General features: G+C 41.4%; 1 protein-coding gene across 1 annotated transcript in view; it reads right to left on the minus strand.

Annotated features, from left to right (window-relative positions):
* Positions 1-345: 345 nt before the first annotated feature.
* ift172 (intraflagellar transport 172) overlaps positions 346-22,096 on the minus strand; it is a 40,075-nt gene continuing 18,324 nt past the window's right edge. The window contains exons 22-48 of the mRNA XM_076084700.1: positions 21,298-21,546; positions 20,244-20,322; positions 19,450-19,570; positions 18,344-18,488; positions 17,122-17,211; positions 16,122-16,219; positions 15,683-15,818; positions 13,511-13,627; positions 12,285-12,427; positions 11,621-11,714; positions 10,454-10,518; positions 10,020-10,200; positions 9,766-9,875; positions 8,111-8,240; positions 6,092-6,190; positions 5,870-5,979; positions 5,217-5,280; positions 4,859-4,945; positions 4,533-4,649; positions 4,056-4,166; positions 3,784-3,903; positions 3,230-3,325; positions 2,560-2,619; positions 2,352-2,450; positions 1,492-1,645; positions 1,322-1,413; positions 346-663 (exon numbers count right to left, since the gene is read on the minus strand). Of these exons, the coding sequence (XP_075940815.1) occupies positions 574-663; positions 1,322-1,413; positions 1,492-1,645; positions 2,352-2,450; positions 2,560-2,619; positions 3,230-3,325; positions 3,784-3,903; positions 4,056-4,166; positions 4,533-4,649; positions 4,859-4,945; positions 5,217-5,280; positions 5,870-5,979; positions 6,092-6,190; positions 8,111-8,240; positions 9,766-9,875; positions 10,020-10,200; positions 10,454-10,518; positions 11,621-11,714; positions 12,285-12,427; positions 13,511-13,627; positions 15,683-15,818; positions 16,122-16,219; positions 17,122-17,211; positions 18,344-18,488; positions 19,450-19,570; positions 20,244-20,322; positions 21,298-21,546 (3,057 nt within the window). The 3' untranslated portion in view covers positions 346-573. The remainder of the gene's footprint in view (positions 664-1,321; positions 1,414-1,491; positions 1,646-2,351; positions 2,451-2,559; positions 2,620-3,229; positions 3,326-3,783; positions 3,904-4,055; positions 4,167-4,532; positions 4,650-4,858; positions 4,946-5,216; positions 5,281-5,869; positions 5,980-6,091; positions 6,191-8,110; positions 8,241-9,765; positions 9,876-10,019; positions 10,201-10,453; positions 10,519-11,620; positions 11,715-12,284; positions 12,428-13,510; positions 13,628-15,682; positions 15,819-16,121; positions 16,220-17,121; positions 17,212-18,343; positions 18,489-19,449; positions 19,571-20,243; positions 20,323-21,297; positions 21,547-22,096) is intronic.

Consider the following 22,096-nt stretch of genomic DNA (forward strand, 5'->3'; position numbering starts at 1 on the left):
TTCCTCTCGTTTGAACCGATTTTATTCTTCAGCGGGAACCAATGGGCTTGGAGCTGAGCGCCACAGACAGGAAATAAGGAAGTATTAAGGGATCGAGGTCGTGTTTAGAGAAACATTTCAGCTAATGTGTGTGGGCTCATCGTCCTAAGCGCGAGTTAACATTGTCAGTTACAACATATCTCTCATATTAGAACATGTGGCTGATTTTAAGGCTGATTCTGATCATTTTTTAAAAAGATTTAAATTGCTTCACGTGACTTAAATTCTACATCGGCACTTCCAGGTATGTCGTCTCATGGAAAATAACTTATTTTCCATGAGACGACATACCTGGAAGTGCCGAGAAGTTTTTGAAACAGCATTATGACCGCCATATTTACAGAAAATATATATGAAAAGTTTAATAAATAAATATTTAGATGGTGGCTAGTCATTTTTTCTTTAAATAAGGGTTTGGTTTCTGGAGCAGCGGAGAGGAGAAAGTTCTGGCAATCTTGCAGCAAAAATGGAAGAGTGTAACAGAACGAGAAATAGTAGTGTGTGTGTGTGTGTGTGTGTGTGTGTGTGTGTGTGTCACTGGAAGGAGAATCCAGACGCCGGCAGGCCGCCACACCACTGGCTGATGAACTTGAGGACGTCCTGACACTCTGAACTGTGAGTGGTCTGCATGGAGAAGATGGACACAAACAACAACCAATGACAAAACGGATTCAACACACGCCGCCACCACTGCTGCAGACGTGAGATTAGTCGACTCTGCTGATTCACATAAAATCGCTAATGTTGATAGAGATGATGAAACCCAGTGAAATGAGTTTTGTTAGTGAGATTGGATTAGTCTGCTGATTATTTTCTCCATTTATCGATTGTTTGGTTTGTGAAACTAGTGAGAGATGTCGTCACAATTACCCAGAGCCCAACGTGTCCCCTTCACAATGCTTGTTTAGTCCGAACCAAAAAGTCCAAACATCAACATTAATAACACATTACAATTATTAAAAGGAAATCTGCACGTTTCAGAAGCGGGAAACATGAAATGTTTCGACATGAAAAATAACTTGAACGATTACAAAATAGACTAATCGTTTCAGTTGTACTTCCGTATATGTAGTTTAATTTATACCGAAAACATCATGTTCAATAAGCGCTTTGCGTGTTTTTTGTAAATCAACTGAAGCTGTTAAATAATTTGTGGTGGAGTGAAAGCAGAGAGTCGCATGAAAAGAAAAGACGGTTAAGTACAAGTACCTCCACTTTAAGCACAGTATTTGAGTCAGCGGACTTGGTGACATTCCACGACCGGACTTTGTTTGTGTCTCACCTTTGTGGTCACGAGGAATTTGTTCCAGTCTTTCTTGACGGCTACTTTCCCCACGGACGAGAACTCCATCTTATCTCTCAGCACCGGGTAGCCTGGAGGAAGGAACAGCACAGAGTGAGGGACTATACTCTGTGCGTGCGTGTGTGTGTGTGCGTGTGTGTGTGTGTTACCGGTGAGGACACAGGGCAGAGAGCGGAGGCCGGTGTTGGCGGCCACCAGCGAGGCTTCGTACGAGTTCCTCTCGTCACGAGGCAGAACCTGCTCCAACCGATTGTCCATGGAGACCATCAGCACCCAGTCACGGATCTGCTCCCGCTGGGCGTCCTGAAACACACACACACACACACACACACACACACACACACACACACACACACACACACACACACACACACACACACACACACACACAAACATTAATTAAACACGTAGTGTGAGATGAAAAAATATGTTTTTATGTTGAACAGTAGTTCAAAGTTATTAAAAATGATTAAACATGTATATAATAAACTATAAAGTAAGATTTTTAAACTGAGAACAAACTTGGACTTGAAGATGACTCTTTAACGGGAGTAATCAACGTTCCACAGGTGCACAGGCCGTTATGTCATACATATGTTATGTTTACTTACGTGTTTCGATTCATTTTAGAATAGAATATCGTTTCTCTCTTAAGTTTGTGCTCACAGACGTACAGCAGCTGATACTCATTTGGAGGAAAATGACTTCCATGCATGAATGTATGTTCTGTGTTACACTGCGAGACGGGAGATGTAAATTATTGTTATCCACTCATAATAAAACAGCGTCCTGCATCATTTACGGCTGCCCAACAAGGTCATATTTTTTGGGAATTTACACGACCCTGACATTCATGTCACATGCAACGAAAAATACGCTATAGAAGTGCAAGCTCCATTGATCACAATCTTTCCCCAGATCGGATTCATAACGCGGCACCATTTATCCGTCTGACCACAGCGTGTCCAGTGGGATGTCTCGGCGTGCGTTTGGTGGACGGATGTCTTACGGTGACACAGAGTTTGGTGGGAACTGGAACCTCGAAGGGAATGTCGGTGTCCAGGAAGTCGGAGTGGTCCAGAGCGTCCAGCGTCCCCTCGTCCACCGCCTGGAGACAGAAATCGTCCCAGTTAATACAGAAGCCTGATCCATGGTCACACTGTCTAATAACGTTAGGAAGGATTTGTCCTGCAGTTGAGCTGCGACTGTTTACTCACATCGCACAGATCCAGGAAGTGATTGAGGAAGATGAAGGCCATGTTCTCCCAGCCAACAGCCTGCCAGGTTACAAAAAAGTGATGTAACGTTAATCTGGTACACATGTTCATGCGTCAGTCAGAGGAGTAAGGATATTTCATGTTATTCCTAGGTTTTCAAAACTGATCAGTCAGGTGGTGAATATATATTTTGCAACTTTGTGATGGGAAGTCGGGGAGTATTTTTAAGGGAATTTGCAGGATATCTGGGAATTTGACCAGTTTGTCCATTTATAGGATTGTAGCAGAGTGGATTTATTCATTTCAGCAGCGGTGAAATGCGCCACCACAATAAAAAGTCCTGCATTCAAAACCTTACCTCAGTAAAAGTATGCAAGCATTACGAGCAGAATGTACTTGATGTCAGATAAATTTGGTGGCGTAAAAAAGGACGTCTCTGTCATGTAGCGGAGTAGAAGTATAAAGTTGCATTAAATGAAAATACTCAAGTAAAGTATAAGTCCCTCAAAATTGTGCTACATTACTTAAGCAAATGACAAACCAGGTAGGAGGAACATTTTCAGGCCGTGACCAACACTAGAACTGAACTGAAGAGAGCATTTAGCACAGAGCACAGAGACTTTATCCAAAAGTGGAAGGACTAGTGTTCCTCTCTCATCGGTGGACTCACCCTGCAGGCCAGGCCGGCCTCGTAGAAAGCCTTGTCTGCAGGAACGAGCTCAGTGTGACGCAGCAGAGACACGGACAGCTTGGCTGGAAGGCTGACCTGCAGAGGGAGAGAAGCTTTTGATTTCAAAATCAGCACTAAAACAAGTCAGCTGTCAAACAGCGGAGGAAGAAAGTAGAGAGTTAAGCTCTGGTTTAAAAACCGATAAAGCATCTTTCAGAGGTTTAAGCTTGTTTTGGAACGGTACAACATATTGGAATTTTGTCGTTTTTTAAATTTTTTATAAAAGACATTCTTAGACAAAGACTGCCAATATTATAAATATGCACCAGTTGGTTTTGAACCTTGTGGTGAGATGCATCGTTCCCCACAGCTCCTGAACACGCACAAGACGACGAACACAAGAAACACATCTAACAACACGACAAAAAAAAACATTCAAGATGGAAAGCAGACTATTACGATCAAATGTGGTCGTGCAGTCGTGAATTTAACTCCAATTTAGGCCCCAAAATCTATTATCTTAAAATAAATAAAGCCTTCTGTGTTTCGCGTACCAGCTGCGCGACTCCTTTGGTGGCGGATCGCGTGGCGTAGTAGTGAGCGATCAGCAGCATCTGCTCAAAGTCTTCATGAGCTGGAGAGTTGGCCTCGGCCGACCGGGACATGTTCTCACACTGAAATTACACACACACACACACACACACACACACACACAACACAGGCATCACAAAAAGGGAGATTACAGTAAAAGGAACAGTTGTGGAAAATCAGGAAATTCACATCACGGAATTTGGAGGGAAGTCATTTTCCTTCTGTTGTCATTCACCAGCTGCAGGAGGAAATTGCGGAGGTCGGCCCACATCCGGTAAGACTCCGGTCCATCAGTGTCGGGGAGGTTAATCAGGTCCAGGAACAGGCGCTTGTAGATGTTAAAGTTCTGGGAGTAGGAGAAAACTAAAGTTCTTGGTGGGACCTTCCATTGATGCTTTTTGCTTGTATCATAAGATACGTATACAGGAAACCAGAGATGCCTGACATTTGATGGTGAGGCCGTAGCTCTAATAAAGAAGTCAAAGTCTGAAAAGGAAGACTTTGTATGTAAACACAGTAAACTGGCAGCATTGACTGAGGCTTATGTTTCGCGAGAGAAACCCTCAAGGTGTGTTTCCAGAACATCACTGAATCCAGGTGTTAAGATATTCAGGCTGCAAAACAGGAAGTGTGAGAAAAACATACCTAATGAGGTGTGTTTTTCTCACATAGCTCATTAGGAGCCCTCTATCGGAGCTACGTGTGTGTGTACCTGAGGGTTGGGTGGCGCTCCGTGCTGTACGTAGAGCTGCAGAGCCTTCGGAGCATCCGCCTCCTTGATGAGGTGTGTAGCGTACAGAGCGACGTACTTATGGAGGATCTTAAAGTTCTGACAAAACACGACAGGGATGATGAGGAACACTGGCAACTACTGTTGATGTTGTTGTGCATTTTTCTTTTATTCACGGACAACTTTACATACATCCAGTTTAACTACTTAATGGAAGGTTTGGTTACAGAGGGCATTTCTTTATTTTAACTAAATGCCACGTCTGTAATGTAAACCTTTAAGAGTCAGGTAGATTGTGCATTCAGTACCTGTTTAGATGCTGTCTCCAGACATTTCTCCCACTGGCCTCTCTCTGCATACATGTCCAGAGCTGCCATGACATCCACGCCCACCAGCTATGAGACACACCGACATAAAAAAACACAAACAATTGAAAATAATCAACACACACAACACACTTTTCTGTTCTTTTAAACATATTTCAGATTGGTTTATTTCCTGTGCAATATGATGAGCGAGTAAAGGATGTCTCCTATTTTGCTGACAGTGGATTTTGTCCCAATCAGGCCCAAACTTACAGCATTAAACTGATAATACGGCAATACTTCCTCAACAAAATCGTACTCGTTGGATCCGGTGTGTAACAGAGTGTGTAGTCGTACGTACAGAGTCAACTTTGCCTTGGTTCTTAAGGTGCTCCTTGTATTTCTGGTCCACATAGTCCTCGTATCTGCCAAAGAGATCAGGGGAATGAGATACAGGGTAAAGACATTCCAGTTATTCTCAACCGGAGACAATTTCCGCGTACTTTGAAGAGGTGGGTTTTTTAAGACGATCGTTTAAGCGATCGTCACATTGAAAATACACACACAAGTGTGCTTGTGAAGAAATATGCTTTATACAAGTATGTAGAAGAAGTACTCTTAGATCTTGATCTTAAAGCGGCAATACACACGTTTTGTCGCTTTAACTTCTCATCATGAAGGACACGATTGCACGATGTAGTGGCTATAGAATAATGACACCATTTAGATTGGTTCCCTGCACTCGCTATAATCACTTTGCAATTCTGTCTGCCTCCAGGTTGGGATCTCCTGGGAGAATGAAAGCTCCACTCGTGACACAAAGGAAGTGCGTCAACCATTGCGCACTTTTGTTTCCTTATTTAACAAATGCAGTGGAGTCAAAAGTACAATATCTGCCTCTGAAATGTGGTGGAGTAGAAGTATAAAGTAGGAGAACATGTAAATACTACTTGAGTTAATGTACTTGGTTACTTTTACACCATTGATGTACTGTACGTGTCTGTGTCTTTAAACCTGGGCTCCAGCTCCTTGGCGACTCTCTTGGCTTTGTTCCACTCCTCGCCCTCAATGAAGACATCGATCGCCTCTTTGATGAGGTTCATGTTTAGGTAGAGCTCAGCAGCCTTGAGCACGAGAACGCCAACACAACAGGAGAGAAATTGGGCAAATTGAAAACACTAAAAGCTGAAACTGACTCATCCGAACGAGATAAGGCGTGATTGTGCGTTCACTCACAGCGTTGTACTTCCTCAGCTGTGTGAGTCGTGGCCCGACCACCTGGATCACCTCCACCGCTCGATCGCCGTTGAGGAACTTGATGGACAACTCTGCCGCCTGGATACACACACACACACACACACACACAAACGCATAAAACACACACTTGTAGGACACAAAAATGGCCTTTGTTGACCAGAGTATGTCTAGGTATGTAGATTAATATCGGTATTTCAAAAGCATAAATCCAAACGCAAAAGAAATATCCATTCTAACCTGAGGTACTCTGTCTCTCTGCATCTGCCTAATATTGTGGGGTTATAAGATGTCAAGACGACTATAAACATAATCAAATGTAAAATGTGCATCATGTATCATCTGTAAAAACTACTACATTAACACTGCATCATTTGTCAATAAGTAGTATAATTACCACGAAAAAAAAGATATCTAACTCTGATTGGTATTAAAAGTACTAATTTCTCAGCATGCGTCTTTAAAAGGCTTTGCAGTACGACGGTAGAAACATGTAAAATGACAAGAAGCCGTTATTGTAATATATCTGATAGAGCTGATATTTTTATTAACGATTAATCCCTCATTTGTGTTTTTAGATGAATCAATCATTTGTGTCTGTACGTAAAGACAATTTTCATTTTCATTTTCTACAGCTTGACTTATTACTTTTTTTTCTGAAGTGGTGACCGGAAGGCGACTTCAAAGCTCTTGTTTTGCACAATCAACGGTCCAAAAACCCAAACATTTTAAATTTAAAATAATAAAAAAAACAAATGAGAAAAGCTGGAACTGGCGAATGTTTGTAATTTGTTTGGTTAAACAACATTCATAAAAAAATAAAATCTAATCTTCATATTCAGTCTTTCCACAGGAAGCCACATATTGATTGTGTTGACCCCAAACCTCGAACCCCACCGGGACACCAAACACACGCCATCTTTGTTTCCTTTACTCACACTGGTTAACCAAACTCCATGAGGAGAAAAAAAAACAATTGATCTATGAGACCCATGACCTTCTTTTCAATATTCTGATACCCATAGCACTCTAGTCAATAACAAGGGAAGCTATTGATCGTTGGTGACACGGTGGCCTTTTCACCTTCCACCACCATCATGCTGGCTCCCATAATGCATCTCTCCTATCATCCATCCGCTACTATGTTGAATGTGAAAGCAGCTAATTGGTGAAATTAAAATGCTCAGATGCTTCTGTTGTGGACACATTTTTGTTTTTTGTAGTCCTCATTTTATTCTGAAGCAACCAAAAATGTAATAATACAAGTTACATTCTCAGATTAGATGTAGCAGTCATTATAAACATGGAGACGTTGACTGCACACAGCAGAAACAGTACAGCAGTGTTGAGCATGGTGTGGCGATATACCGTGTCAAATATTTTAGAGGAAGACTTCCTGTATTGTTTTCTATAATTAAGACTCATTAGTTTTCTTTTTTTCTATAAGTTTTCTATGGAACTGTGGTTTAATTTTCGATATCTTTAAATCTGAGCTGCAGGTAATAATTATTTAATTTTCAATATTTTTTTATGTTCAATCAATGAATCATTGAGACAATAAATTGTCAACAAATTATGAAAAATGTCACAATTTCCCATTTTCAGATTGCATTTTTTTGTCTGACCAACAGTCCAAATATATGCAGTTAACAATATATTATAAAACAGAGGAAATAGCATCAAATAATCTCAGTTGGAAAAGGTGGATTCAGAGAATGGTTGATAAGGTGTGTGTGATAAATAACCTAAACCGATGCTGCACAACATTTCTGGCTTGTGGCCCTTTAAATTGAAGCTATTTGTCCGTAGATAATATCATTTTCAGTGGTTTATATGTTTTTCTCTTGTGCTGTGAATTATTTGACGACCCCACCGATTTACCTTCAGGTTTGGAACCACTGTCTTAAACTATTAATCGATTCTCAAAGTATATACCGATTAATGCTCCGCCCTATATATGCCAGTAAAGGGAACTGTATTTGTGCTGACTGGACCTTTTACCTTCATCCAGCTCTTCTCCATCAGGGCAGTGTTGGCGTCGTCCTTCACCTTCAGGTAACACTCCACGGCCCGGGAGTGTTCACCTGACTGCTCCCACTCCCTGGCCTGTTCCAGCAGGCCCTCCACTCCCCTGAACCAAACAAACAAACACACAGAGTCACAAACGAATGCATTCCATTTGAGGTTCATTTTTCAGATTCAAATTAACGCCAAATAAGCAACGATGCAGTATTAAACATATTAGAATCTCCGAATGATAGACTCTTGATATTTGGGCCAATTAGCGACAAAAAAGGCCTCTTGCTTTGACTTAAAGTAATAATCTTGAATATTTTTATACATCACAGAATGAGGTAACAAAGAAGCGATTAAGCCTACGGTTATCGCTGCTCTGTCACTTTCTCGACCCGCCCTCCCGAACCTGTGAAATGTTCTACCTAAGCTTACCCGAAAACGCACCTTCAATTACAACTTATGGCCATCGGTGCCGCCCAAGAGAACGAAACGGGGCCCTTACAGATTGTAACATTACATTTCACTGCTCTGATATTTGCGCACAGCGAAACAGAGAATCGCCTTTTCCGTGATTTGAGTCCAACTCGCAAGAAATTAAGAAAAACGAAGGAAAATAGAAGCTGATGATGATGAATGAAACATTAAAATGTTGAAAAATTGTTTTTAAGTAGCAGGATTATTTCAATGTACGCTGTTTGCGTGCCACGAACATTCGATACCTCTCAGATCGATCAGGTCAATTCTGTCATCTACAATCTCAATGTTTCCCCACAAGAAACAGGCTCTTTTTAGCGTTCCCGCTGTAGCTATAAGGCAGAATATTTGTTATTTAACAGAACACTCTTTCAAAGAGGGCAGACTCACAGAAATAATATCCACAGTTCACCCTTTTGAATCATGAAGGATATCTATCCCCCCCCCCCCCCCCCCCCCCCTTGTTTCTTGTTCGTCATCTCTCTCTTTTTCTCGGCCTTTTTACATTTCTTATAAAAGGCGTCAAACTACAATTTGATCATGGTTTGCAGATGCCTGTGAAGCCTTGCACTTATCTGGAGCCCGAGCTGTAAACTCTGCAGCAATAATTCAGTGTTTTCTCACTTCCTCGCTCGTTTCCATTGGTAACTTTTGATGTTTTCTCCCACAAGTCATTAAAGAGGGAGAAGCGACGGGAGGAGGACGAGAGCTGCGCGCTGCTGGTCCGCTGGCTAACGAGCTATTCCTCGTTGGTAGTCCCGATGTGGGATAATACATGAGCTGTGTTTTAATAAAGCATCAAACTGACTCTTTGTGCATAGATTATACTATGGGGGGAGCCTGTGCAATGTTCATAGTGGGGTTTGTGATTTCCCTCTGGCTTTTAAGAGGTTTCTTACCAACATAACGACATGAAAGGTCAACAAAATCTAATATAAACTCCTGAAATAGTGTCCTACAAATACTAAACCACCTATCTATAATTACAAGTCCTGTTAACAAGGGTTTTGGTATCTGCTGTTGCTAATGTTGTAACTATAACTACAGATATAGCTTCAGTGATTTTTTTGTTGTTTCTTACAGTTTTTGGCTCCCTGGACTACGAGGAAGTAAATGACGAGAAATGAGGCCCATTGATTTCTTATGTTTCTTGCTCTAAATCTCACCGGATTCCCTTCTTGGAGGTCTCCTGCTCGTACTCCTCTTGGAGCATGGAGAGCTTGTTGGGGAGATACTCCTTACAGATCCGCATGGCATCACTCCACAAGTCCGCACCCTGATAAACCGACGACAAATATGGAATGAGTAAAAGAATAACTGACCAAAAGCTGGACGGTTATAGTCTATGAGTAGGAAATTCTATTTCCTTACAACATTTTACAACTCTTTTTTTTTCTTCTTTTATTCTGAAGCCAGCTACCTTGTAATATTTAACAGCGAGTTCGGGTCTCTGGGCTCGGAGCAGGAAGGCTTCAGCCTTCTGGAAATCTTTCTGTTCAAAGCAGAACTTGGCTTGGCCGACCAGGATCTCAGAAACAGTCTCTGGATCGTGGCCCTCAGCCACCCGCTGCGCACTGGCCCAGTCCTTGTTGTGGACATACCTGGAGCAGTTCACATGCACAAACACAACCAACAAAAAAAAAAATAGTTTTTGAAGTAGTTGAAATCCTATGTGCAGAAATGGAACATGAAACGCGTAATATTGCCCTCTAAAATGTAGTATTAAGCAAAAATAAAGTATGAATAAATGTACTTTGTTACATTGCACCACTGATCTGCAAGAAGATATAAATCTGCCACTAATTCTAACAGCTCTTGATCAGCTGACAGTAACACAGAGACACATGTACTCACATGAGCACAGCTTCTTTGGGTTTTCCTGCTTTGATGAACTCAACCTCGGCCTCCGGAAACTTGCCCTGGAAGACGATCAGAAATATCAGAAGTAAGCACTACCTACTGTTCTTCACACAGACTAGAGCATATTTAGTGATAGGGAGTATAAGCAGAAATTACATTTACAATGATCATCAGTACAATGAGAACGTATATGTTGGATGTTATGAAATGTATCTTGTTGAATTTGGTGGAAAGATACCTTCTGATAGGAGCCGACTATCACATATAAGAATGTATGCAGACTAAAGGTAAATTCACATGTTTACAAGCTTGGAATCATTTCATAGCCGTTCGGAATGATGGACAGAATCATCGATGGATTACTGAACAGGCCAACCGGGCACAGGCCCAGGGGCCTTAAGTGTCAGGGGCCCCCCTCTGGCCTTCACCTACAAAATGTCACTCCAAGAGGCCCATACAAAGCATGAAGAGAAAAACAGTTACCACAAAGAAACATTAAGCGACTACAAAGAGACACAAAAAGACCAAAACAACTCCAAAGAGATGCAAAACAGCTAAAAAAAAAAGACGACAAAGAGACGACTATGAAAGGGGGCAAAACAACTACAAAGAGACACAAAATGACCAAAACAACTCCAAAGAGATGCAAAACAGCAAAAAGAAAGACCACAAGGAGACCCACAACGACTATGAAAGAGACACAAAACAACTACAAAGAGACACAAAATTACAAAAAGAGACTCAAATCGAAAACAAAAGGAGAAAAAAAACTACAGACAAAAAATAACTACAGAAAGACATAACAACTACAAAGTGACACCCAATTACCAGGGAGAGACACAAAGCCACGCAGAGATGTGCAACGACTATAACAACATAAAGAGTCTAAATAACTACAAAGTCTGTATGAGGTGGTGGGACCTTTTGCATGTCTCATAATCTCCCCCCCCCCAAGGACAGAACTATAAAGATAACAAAAATAGGCACTGCAGCAACCAGTCAGTTTTGCAGAAGGAGGTAATAGGCTTTTCAAGATAATGTGGTATGTGGAGGTGAGAGTTAAAAAAACAAAAACACCGGTTTTGGTAATGCGTATCCCATGGAGGTACAGTATGGACAGCCGATAGGTTACTGTATGCAGCAGGACCGGGACAGATTTACCTCATCTTCCAGGTATATGGCGTGTTTGAGGTGGATCTCAGGAATCTTCTCCTTACTGGAAAGACGAGCCAAATCGAAGGCAAAGTCAAACGAGCTGGGGAGTAAATAAAGAAATCAAGCCAGGTTTCACAATACAGTCACTGGCTGGAGGATACACTTTCAGTTGCTCTCTTGACCTACTGTATTGATCCCAGTTTCTCTTTAGGGACTCAATGACTATCATGACTCAGAAACTTTTAAGATGCAATTCGTTTGTAGAGGTTACATTTGTTGGATCTCCCTGCCAGACAGTAAAACTAATTAAACGTTTAAATTTAGTTTTTAAACAGTTCACGTGAGACATTCCTGGCAATATCCTGACATTTTTTTTCTGAAAGTCACTGTACCAAGAATCGTTGTCAAAATAAAGAGTCAGTATCTTAAAATAATGAAAAATAGTCATTCTTTTCAGATAATAAAATCATTATTTTTAGATACTGACTCATTATTTTGAAATACTTCCTCGTTAACTTGTGAAAAATTCACATTACAATGCCTGACATGATCTTTTTGTTTTTATCATCACTTGGCGGGAATGGGCTTCAGTGCATCCGACTCTGGATGCTCAGTAAATGAAAAATGAACCACCGTGCATGTTGTGTCCATGTGTCGTGGTGCAGCTCACAAGTTATTTGAAGCAAACTCAATGGCGTATTCCAGGAGGCCGAACTTGTTGAGCAGCTTGACGGCCGCCTCTCCTCCCAGGCTCCGAGCCCACAGGTAGGCCACCTGCTTCTGAGCTGCAGCACCTCCGTGGCTCTTAGCCACCTGACACACACAAAAATATATGTGGTAAATATATATATATATATATATATATATATATATCACTATAGGAGCCCTGCGGCAGTGTGGCTCCCTAGCACCCTCACCACAGATAATCCCAGAGAAAAACATTTAATAGCAGCTATAAAGTTGCACTGTGCTCCCAGAGCAGCAGCCGCAATAAACACCGACGACGGGGGAAGCACAGGCTTGTAACGATGCCGTGCCCATGAAGTCTAATCTCAATTTACTTCACGTCCTCCTATTCAGCATTCATAAACTGTACATATGTATGGAATGAATGGCTTATGACACAAAATAATGTAGTTATACGCAGCTATAAAAACCTTTTATGCGTTTATTAATGTATGGTATTTGTCAGCAATTATAACTTCTGTATGAAAATGAAGCGCCACACAGGGAAGCAAGTTAAATACACGTTAGACTTCTAATTTGACCGGTGAAATGACATTCACCACAAAAAATGGTATAATATAGCAATCTCAAGAATTTTTAAAGCTTTTTATTAAAGCCAGTAAGTGTTTTGTGTGATTATAGAATCTTCCAATTTACTTTGGTGACGTAAGTATTTGTTTGGAGAACCATTTTTGTTCTTCGATCTATGCTGTATGCCTCGTTGTTGCTCTTTTTTTATGCTTCCACTAAGTTGATGTCAAAGTCGGAAGTTCTCTAATCACTTAGTTTGTGTCTATAATTTGTATAAACTCCTTTGAACCCATACGTTCAACCTATAAAAACCAAAAGATTGCATAAAACATATTTTAAGTCACGGACGTGTAATTGCGTGTCTAAACTCACTATATTTTTGATGTAGTATTTTTTTGATTTACTTGTAATAATAAGCACATGGCTCTCTTGTGTTGTATAACTGACACGTTGAAGGTAGATACGGTGGGGGCTGCAAGGGATGAGCCAAGGCCACTGTCAACATTAGTAGTGTGGAAGAAGGTTCTAGATTTTCAGAAAAATACAATTGCAGTTCAAACATTTGGAGTATAAAACTCTACATATCTTTGGAGATGTAAAGCCACTAACAGCTATCGAGCCAACAAAACAAATATCTACCCTGTATGCATCCTCCCACATGTCGTTGACTCTGTACATGTGGACGGCAGCCTTCCACTCTTCAGCCTCTATGAAGTGGTACTCTGCCTCTGAGAACCTGGATTCAGCCTCCAACTCCTACAAAAACACATTTACACCATGCACACCAACATATCAGGGACAGTAAGACCTCTCAAAACCACATGATTGTTTGTACAGAAAACGGATTACATTACACATTACTAGTATAATTCATGGCCCTTCGGCTGTACTCTTTTTGTGACACAGCAAAAAAAGAACTGCTGACAAAAGCAAGGAAACCCAACTTAACAACTTAATGATGAAACTCTTTTGGATTTTTATGAAATCTTCTTTGCTGCAACTATCGGGAGCTTAAAGGGACTTTAAGTCTCAGAGCGTTAGCGGTGGAATGTAACTAAGGTCATTTAATCAAGCACTGTACTTAAAGTTACTACGGGGAGCTTTAATTTTGTGTTGATTTTAGCGGCCTCTGTAGACAAAAGTGGTGGTGCTTCCCACCGCCAGAGTCTCCTCTCATGTGACTGCAGCAGGGTCTGACAGTCTACCCCGCTCAGTCCTGGTTCTGGTTCTCCCATGCCTCCCTTCCATCCAGCGGGCCCAACAATACGGCCCGGGTCTCCTTTGCAGGGAATTAGTCCCGATGACCGGCTTTAAGAACAACTACATAGCCAACATTCTTGCTGATGGTTCTTGTTTGCTTATCTAGGTCATATAGAGGCGTCAGCATTACATTGAGACTGTTTCACAACCAGTTAAAAGATCCTTGTAGTAACTTTCAGTAAAAGGTTTGAGTGCCTCCTCCACCACTGCATAATGTTATAAAATTAGACATGTGTGTGGTCTAATTGTGTGCATCCAAAAAAAATTGTTTTGTTTCATGGGCTTCTTTATCTGAATTCAGAGAAGTATTCTCAGTTAGAGACATTTCTAATTAATATTACAGTTCAAAGCACTGCAGGGCAATTCTCACATGATAATTGGACAACCACAAAACTGTGAACATGTTGTCTGCTGTTACATAAGACATAGAGAACGGTAAAAAAAAAAAGAAAGAAAATGTGATTAAGCTGCAAGGGTGCCAGAACTGGAGCCTATGAGAGCTTTTCGGATAGGAAACCTCATCCATTGCTAATGAGGGCGCTGAGCAGCGGAAAAATAATGACACCAAGCAAGGGATCAACAGTCCTTCGGCCACTGAAAATGACAACCATGGGACGAGAAGAAAAACAAAAATCAAAGCTGCAAGTGTGACGAACAGGCCTTCAACCCCATTATGTTTGAAATACCGCTTTGTGACTTTTGTCTGTAAAAAAGCGCTATATAAATAAATCTCATCGGACACGTTTACTGCTTGAAAATGATGTATTGCGAATTTTGTTCCACCTCCTGTGTCAACTATGTGGTGCTAGAGAACTCACACTGATTATACGTCATGTTGCTGTACGGCACGTGTAGACCACGCCATGGAACTTTCATGTAAATCAAATGATCTTTGTCATTTGATTTACATTTACGTGCGGCTCGTGTTCTCACATTGTTTAACGGTGACGTCCGTGGTATTTTTATGTATTATTCTTGCAAATTTAAGACTTTATAATCTCAGAGAATATCAGAGTTTGTTTCTTGTAAATTTACAACTCTAATCTCAGTGTATTCTCATTACTTTTTTTATTTTTTTCCTCTGAATATTACCTAACCTGACCCACCAGATGGTTTGTTACACAGAACCATCTGAGAAGCCGTGATTGAATACTCTTTGGAAAAAAAAAAATCTTTTCAAAAAAGACTTGGCAGGTGATTGGATGAACCATCTGTCAATCAAACTATTCCCGAACCCAGCAAAAACATCTTCTCCATCGAGAAAAGCTTTCAGTGTTGATATTTGCGCTTTTTTCAATGGGGAACTGCTCTCCAGTTCTGATAAAACTGATGCCATTGCAGCATCTATGCTAACCTCTTCATCACTATAAAAAATGTGATATGATATGTGTGATATGTGAACCCGCAATTCTCGCGGGATCTTGACATCGCGAGAATCCAGCTGCTCTGCAAGGTAAAATATTTACCCTCTTCCCCAACTCTGTAATTTTCCTCTACCTACGATGGCCCTACTACACGGTCATGAAACACAATGACATTACACTAATGTACCTTGGCCAGGTGCAGGTGGGTCTCCGTGAGCAGGTCGGGGTGATGCTTGGCCACCAGGCGAATGACATCATCAAACATCCGGTTCTTCTTGTACATGGTTATGGCGAGGTCAGGCTGCTTCACTGTGGCAAATAGCCTGCGAGCACACACACAAACACGCACACACATAGACGACTATAGTAACTGAACGGTTTGTTTTCGGAGGGGGGGGGGGGGGTTATGTTCGAGTGCCAAAAGACTTCAGTCGAGACGTAATAAAGAATCAGTCAGTTTAACTGAGGGGTCTGAAATTTCCACTTCGTCCAACGTCAAACACTGTTTTCCTTATTTTTCTGGCTGTAATTACTTCGAACACGGTCACATTACTTTGCCTCGCTCCATTTTCATGCACCCAGCGGCCGATGATGCAGCAAATTACTAGAAATAAATCTCCATTTACCTCTCGGCCTCCTTGAATTTCCCATCTCTCTCCAGCTCCTGAGCTCTGCTGATGTACAGAGCCATGACCTCCTCCTCTGTCATACACTCCACCGCCAACTGCAGACAAAATGCACCAACAAAAATGGCCATGGCTTTTTGTTTCACAGCTACACCGACATCAGTGGCCAAAATATCCATAATGATTGTCATCATGGGATTTATTTGGGATCAAATATCCATTACTATTGTAATGGGAAAATATGTTTGTTTTAATAATCATGGAAAGGTTTTATCTAATGTACCACTAAAGTCAGACATATGACAATGACATAGCAGTCTTTCTAATGTCTAGTAGTTAAGTAGTTAAGTTTTGAACCGAGTGCCTTGTGTGTTTTATAATTCTCACCAAAGGACGAAAAGATGAATGTCCAAGTATAAACGAGATAAAAGAGCAGATCCCTCTTTATTATTTAATCAGTTAGCAATGAACTTAAATGTCTTGTTTGCTTTTGCTCTTACAGAAGAGTTAAAAGGCTGATGATCCTGATTTCATGTTTGAATATCCTCCCTGACATCAGACCTTTGAACGAACAAAACAGCCTGCGTAGAGAAAACGCGTTATCCCCTGTTTGGATATACCCAGGAGGAGGGGGATATAACGACGTGATTTCTGTGACTTTTTTGACAGCCTCCCTGCTGTACACTGAAATATGTGTCAGTGGAGACACTCTCCTATTTGCAAATATTAAAAGACGAACAACGTTGATTCTCTCAAGACTCTGTTTATTGACATAGATTGAAAAACTCTTCTCCCGATTGATCATAGAAATTTTCCATCACACTATCCTGTAAAAACCATTTGTTTTCATGATCAATTTAATTCAATTTATATGTTAATATTATTATTTTCCTTTTTGTAAACAGGAACATGTTACTGATACTGTGTTTTCGCCTGAATAATCCAAATTGGTCTCTCTTTATTTGACACAGTTGTTGGTGTAGTTTGTGTCCATACTAACCTTATGAGCCTCCTCCCAGCGTCCTGCTGTAGTGTACATGTCTATAGCATCCTTGATGTGACCTCCTTTCACAAACAGTTGCTCTGCCACCTACAGGCCGTAAACACACAGAATACACACAAAATCCACTCAGAAAATATAAAATACAGGCTGAATATCATAAGATCTCTATATAGAAGTTCATATTTTACATTAGTTTGAGAGGCACTTGGAAAAATAAATGATTTTTAAACCTCCTGACACATCCACAGCACATCAATATATTAGAATGGCATTCCTGCAGGGTAAAAAGAGCTCAAAAAACACATATAGAGCTAATTTAAGAGCAGGTATCAGCATTCTGTTAATGGAACAATTTAGGAAAGATTGGGCAGAAGGAAAAGGGAAAAAAATCCACCACGACCAGATTTTTGCTACGTAAAGGAAAGACGTATTTCCCATTGAACCTGTTCTAACACTGGCATCAACGAAGCAAAAACGTTGAGTCATTGTTTCCTTTCGCGATAATTTCTGCACTGACATCACAGGTGTGAGCTTCCTCCATTGTTTTAGTTTGCACTGAATTATACTTTCCGGCAACTTCCACAAGTTGGAAAGCAGAGAGCCTGTTATCTTAATTGCTTTCTGTGAATGTGCCCATAGAGCAAACAGACTGAAATGGCCGGCTATTTTCAGAGGCTGACAGTCTGTGGAGGCTGTTTGGCTCAGCTGAGCTCATCAGAATGAGCAGAGTACGCTTCGCCATCATCATCATCATCATCATCATCATCACCATCACCATCACCATCATTGCGTCTCTTCCTTTTTTCTTTTCTTTGTATTTATACCAGATTGTGTCTTTCTCCTCTTCTTTTAAACTGTATTTCTGGCAACTACTAAAACAATCTAACTTGTCATTATTGCCAAAGCACCCTCGAGCAAACACAGCCCACAATGCTCCATGGAGACCGAGCTAGAGCTAAAGCTGATCCTGGGCTCTGACTTTATGCTTGAAATGTATTCAGGGTGGTGTGTGTGTGTGTGTGTGTGTTTGTCATGGGTGAACGTATGTATTCCAGGGAGATGTGCCGAAATGAATTGCTGGTGGCAAAATGTCACTGCCTACTTCATCCCTCTGGCTGCCTCCATCTCACTGTCCTGGGGTTGTGTTCAGGGCGCAAAAGGAATCTCAGGTGCTCACCGAACCACAAAACCACCTCACGCCTCGTCCCTCCTCTCTCACCTCATAGTCCTGCATGGAGGCGTAGTGCTGAGCTATCTTCACGTAGTATTTCCCCGCCGACGAATCCTCCTGCAGCTCCAGGATGTGGACGGCTTTCTTCCACTGACGAGCAGCGATGGCCGCCTTGATGGCTTTGAGCGAGCAGCTAAGGGTGGACCGGAGAAAGACAACAGAGAAGACTTAAGTGTTGTGTGTATCCATACATTTTCACTCACCTCACCTTCTAGAATCGTCTCCATACTAAAAACTAAAAGGCTAAAAACCTAGACCACATTTTGGCCTTTGTCATGGCTCAAAAACTGACATTCATGGAAAAGGTTGGTCGTATTTTTTAACCGGAGCATCTGCAGAGTAATTCCATAGCCGTTGTGTTATGATTCACTAGAGTTTGGCGAAATACGAGATGAATGAATCCCATTTCTTCTTCTCTTCACCGCCATCTTGACTGTAAGGGAGCCAAGGAGGGACAACTGAAGGTTCCACTCTTTGTTTGGGAGGGGGGGGAAACCTGGTGGAAGATCAGCACTCTACTGTGTGCACTTTTACATTTCTACTCATATTTAATTTATGTACCTCTTAGTATTTATTTCTGTTACTTTTTATACTTACCTGTATTTATTTCTGTCCTTGTGCTCCTGCAACAACAGAGTTTCCCCGCTGGGGATCAATAGAGGTTTATCTTATCTGATTGTGTTGCTCCAACAACACAGCCAACTTGAATTGTGGAAAGTGAATTAACTTTGGTTAGGATTTAAGTTATGCCAAATCATTTTATTAAGACAGGCACGGATTGTAACTTTTTCTGGCAGGAGAAACTAGCAGCAGAAGAAGTACATTTCAAACCTTTGTTTCTGTGGAGAGTTTTAGCTTCCCACAGTCAAAATTCAGTTACTCTGATGCTTTTTCAACTTGAAAAGAATAAAAATCTGGGCGCTGTATTTATTTGGTATTTTTGGGGAATATAATCGTGTTTAAAGACATCTATTATGGTCCTGGTGATGATTTAAAGAACTATCGGCCGTCTCTGATGTTTTCTTTTAACGTGTCATCTTTCCTCCTCTCCATCTGCCCAAATATTTGTCTCTTGACTCCTCTACACTACATACCCTGCTTCAATGAAATGGTTGATGGCGGCGTCCATCTGTTTCTGCTGGACGAGGTATTCTCCCCAGGCCTCCTCCAGTTTCACCACCTCAGCAGGGAAGGCGAGGCGTGCCAGCTCCACCGCTACAGGAAGCAGAAACTTTACTTAATATACTGTACATCTACTTTAGTGTATACCCACACTCAACTAAACAACATGCATCCAGCTGTTGTTGTCCAAAATCTTGTCACATGATATTGCTTGTACCTTTTGTACTTGAAAATGATGCTTGTATACTTACAATAAATACTGTAATTATGGCGAATGTACAACCAGCCATGCCAGCTGCCCTGTGAGGCTGTGCTTCCAGCTAAATGCTAACATGCTCACAATGGCAATTCGAACATGCTAACATTTGGTAGTAACGCAAGTGCAGCTGAGGCTGATGGGAACGTCATTAGTTTTGCAGCTACTTGGTTTAGCACGTTAGCATGCTAACATTTGCTAATAACACAAAGTGCAGCTGAGGCTGATGGGAGTTGGCGCTAGCACTAGAGGAAAAGTCAGAGGGTCACCAGGGTTGTTAGGATTCCTCCTCTGGGACTCATGAATGCATGTAACTAGAGAGGCAATCCATCCAATAGTTATTGATATATTCAGTCTGGACCAAAGCGGCGGACCGACCAATCGATCGACATTGCCCTCCCTAAAGCTGCTAGCATGACAAAAAAAAAAATCACCAAACATACACATTTTTGGTAGTTATTCAAAATATAGGCTAAGCATATTCATGCTATCTACATGTCATTTATTTACCTTTCCTGAAGGCACCTCCTTTGACGTAGCACTCCAAAGCTCTCTGGTTGTTTCTGATCTCCTCATACAGATCTCCTGCCTGGTCAGAAGATATAGAGCGTATCAATGTATTTATTATATTATATAAGTCAGGGTTGTTGGGAATGGAAACTATACTGCCAAAAAAAAGTATGTGGAAACTGTGACACATACGTTTGTGCACTTTTGGTTTGGGCTGCTTTTCAAGGTGCGTATTGATATTCATGGCAACAAGGTCCAAGCGCACAAAGCAAGGTCCATAAAGAAACGGTTTAGCCAGTTTGGTGCGGAAGAACTTGACTGGCCTGCACAGAGCCCCGACCTCAACCCCCATCCAACACCTTTGGCATGAACTGGAGCACCGGCTGTGAGCCAGACCTGATCACCCAACATCAGTGTCTGACCTCACTGATTCCCTTGTGGCTGGATGGAAGCCAAATCTCGTAGAAAGCCTTCCCAGAAGACTGGAGGTTGTTATCGCGACACATAAAAAAAACCATGACTTTGGAAAGAGATGTTAAACTATCACATATGGGTGTAAAGTCTGGCTGTCCACATACTTAATTCACTTAGGTCACACATTTCTTCAACAACAGAATGCACAACATGTGATCTTTGCAAGATACGGAAAATATACAGAATGTCGACCCTCAAAACACCTAAACTGATGAAACCCCACACCATCAAAACGCAGCAAACACATTTTGTTCTGAAGTTTCGTTCTCTCCTTCCCACCTGTTACATAAACACAGATGGCTCCGGGAGGAGAACGGAGTTCTCAGACAAACGGCTAAAGAAAGAGACGTAGAGAAATAACAGACAGATGGAGGGAGACAGAGTGTAAAACTGCAAACAAAAAAAGGAAGAAAAAAAAGTTCTTCTGTTGATACCTCTCCTCTCCTGGCATTTATTAGGAGGAGAGAGGAAGATGAGGTAAAAAAGGAGGAGAAAGATTTACCAGCATAGGATACCAGCTGGGATAAATTCTGCAATAAATAAGGCAGACAGATAGTTAGGACAGATAGAGTCCACTCACCCTCTCATAAAACTCTCCCTTGATGAGATTGGCGGCGATGCGGCCAACGGTGTCGCTGTTGTTGGTGATCTCCGGATGGCTGATGGCCAGTCGGGCGGCTTTAGCTGGCAGTCCGGCCTTCAGGTAGAGGTTGATGGCACCCTGGAAGTCTCCCTCGCTCTCCTTCACTTCGCCAGCCTTCTCATCCTGACCCGTCTCCGTTAACCACTGGTAGTGTTTCCCACGCAGGCTGTCCAGCTCCGGGTGGCCCTAAGAGAGTCATTTTTTGGGTTGAGCGTGGGGTTTGTTTCTACGTTAGACATGGCTTCAAATCTAGTGCTGAAACACTGCGTTGACTAAGAGAAAACTAATTGACAATTAAAAATAATGTAATCTTTAAGCCATTTACCAAACAAACATCTTGAATATTCACTTTGATTTGTTGCTTTTCGCAATTAAAATACCGTTGTACATTTATTATCTTGAGCTTTCTGGACTGTTAATTGGAAATAAGCAATTTGAAAATGTTAGCTTGGGTTTCGAGAAGATATATTTTCTGATGTAATCAACAGATTGATGAGACTGAGTTGTAGGCATATTTAAATAATTTGCAGTTAAAGGCCCAGTGTGTGGCATTATGGGGATCTATTGGCAGAAATGGAACATTAATAAGTATGTTTTCTTTCGTGTATAATCACCTGAAAAGAAGAATCGTTGTGTTTACCATACCGTAGAATAAGCCATTTATATCTACATACGTGAAATCCGACACGCTGCACCTTTAAAAAGGTTCCACGTGTGGTTTTAGACCTCTAGTATC

This window comes from Anarhichas minor, unplaced genomic scaffold, assembly GCF_050575085.1.
Source record: "Anarhichas minor isolate MPS153535 unplaced genomic scaffold, ASM5057508v1 ptg000136l, whole genome shotgun sequence".
Taxonomy (NCBI): Eukaryota; Metazoa; Chordata; class Actinopteri; order Perciformes; family Anarhichadidae; genus Anarhichas; species Anarhichas minor.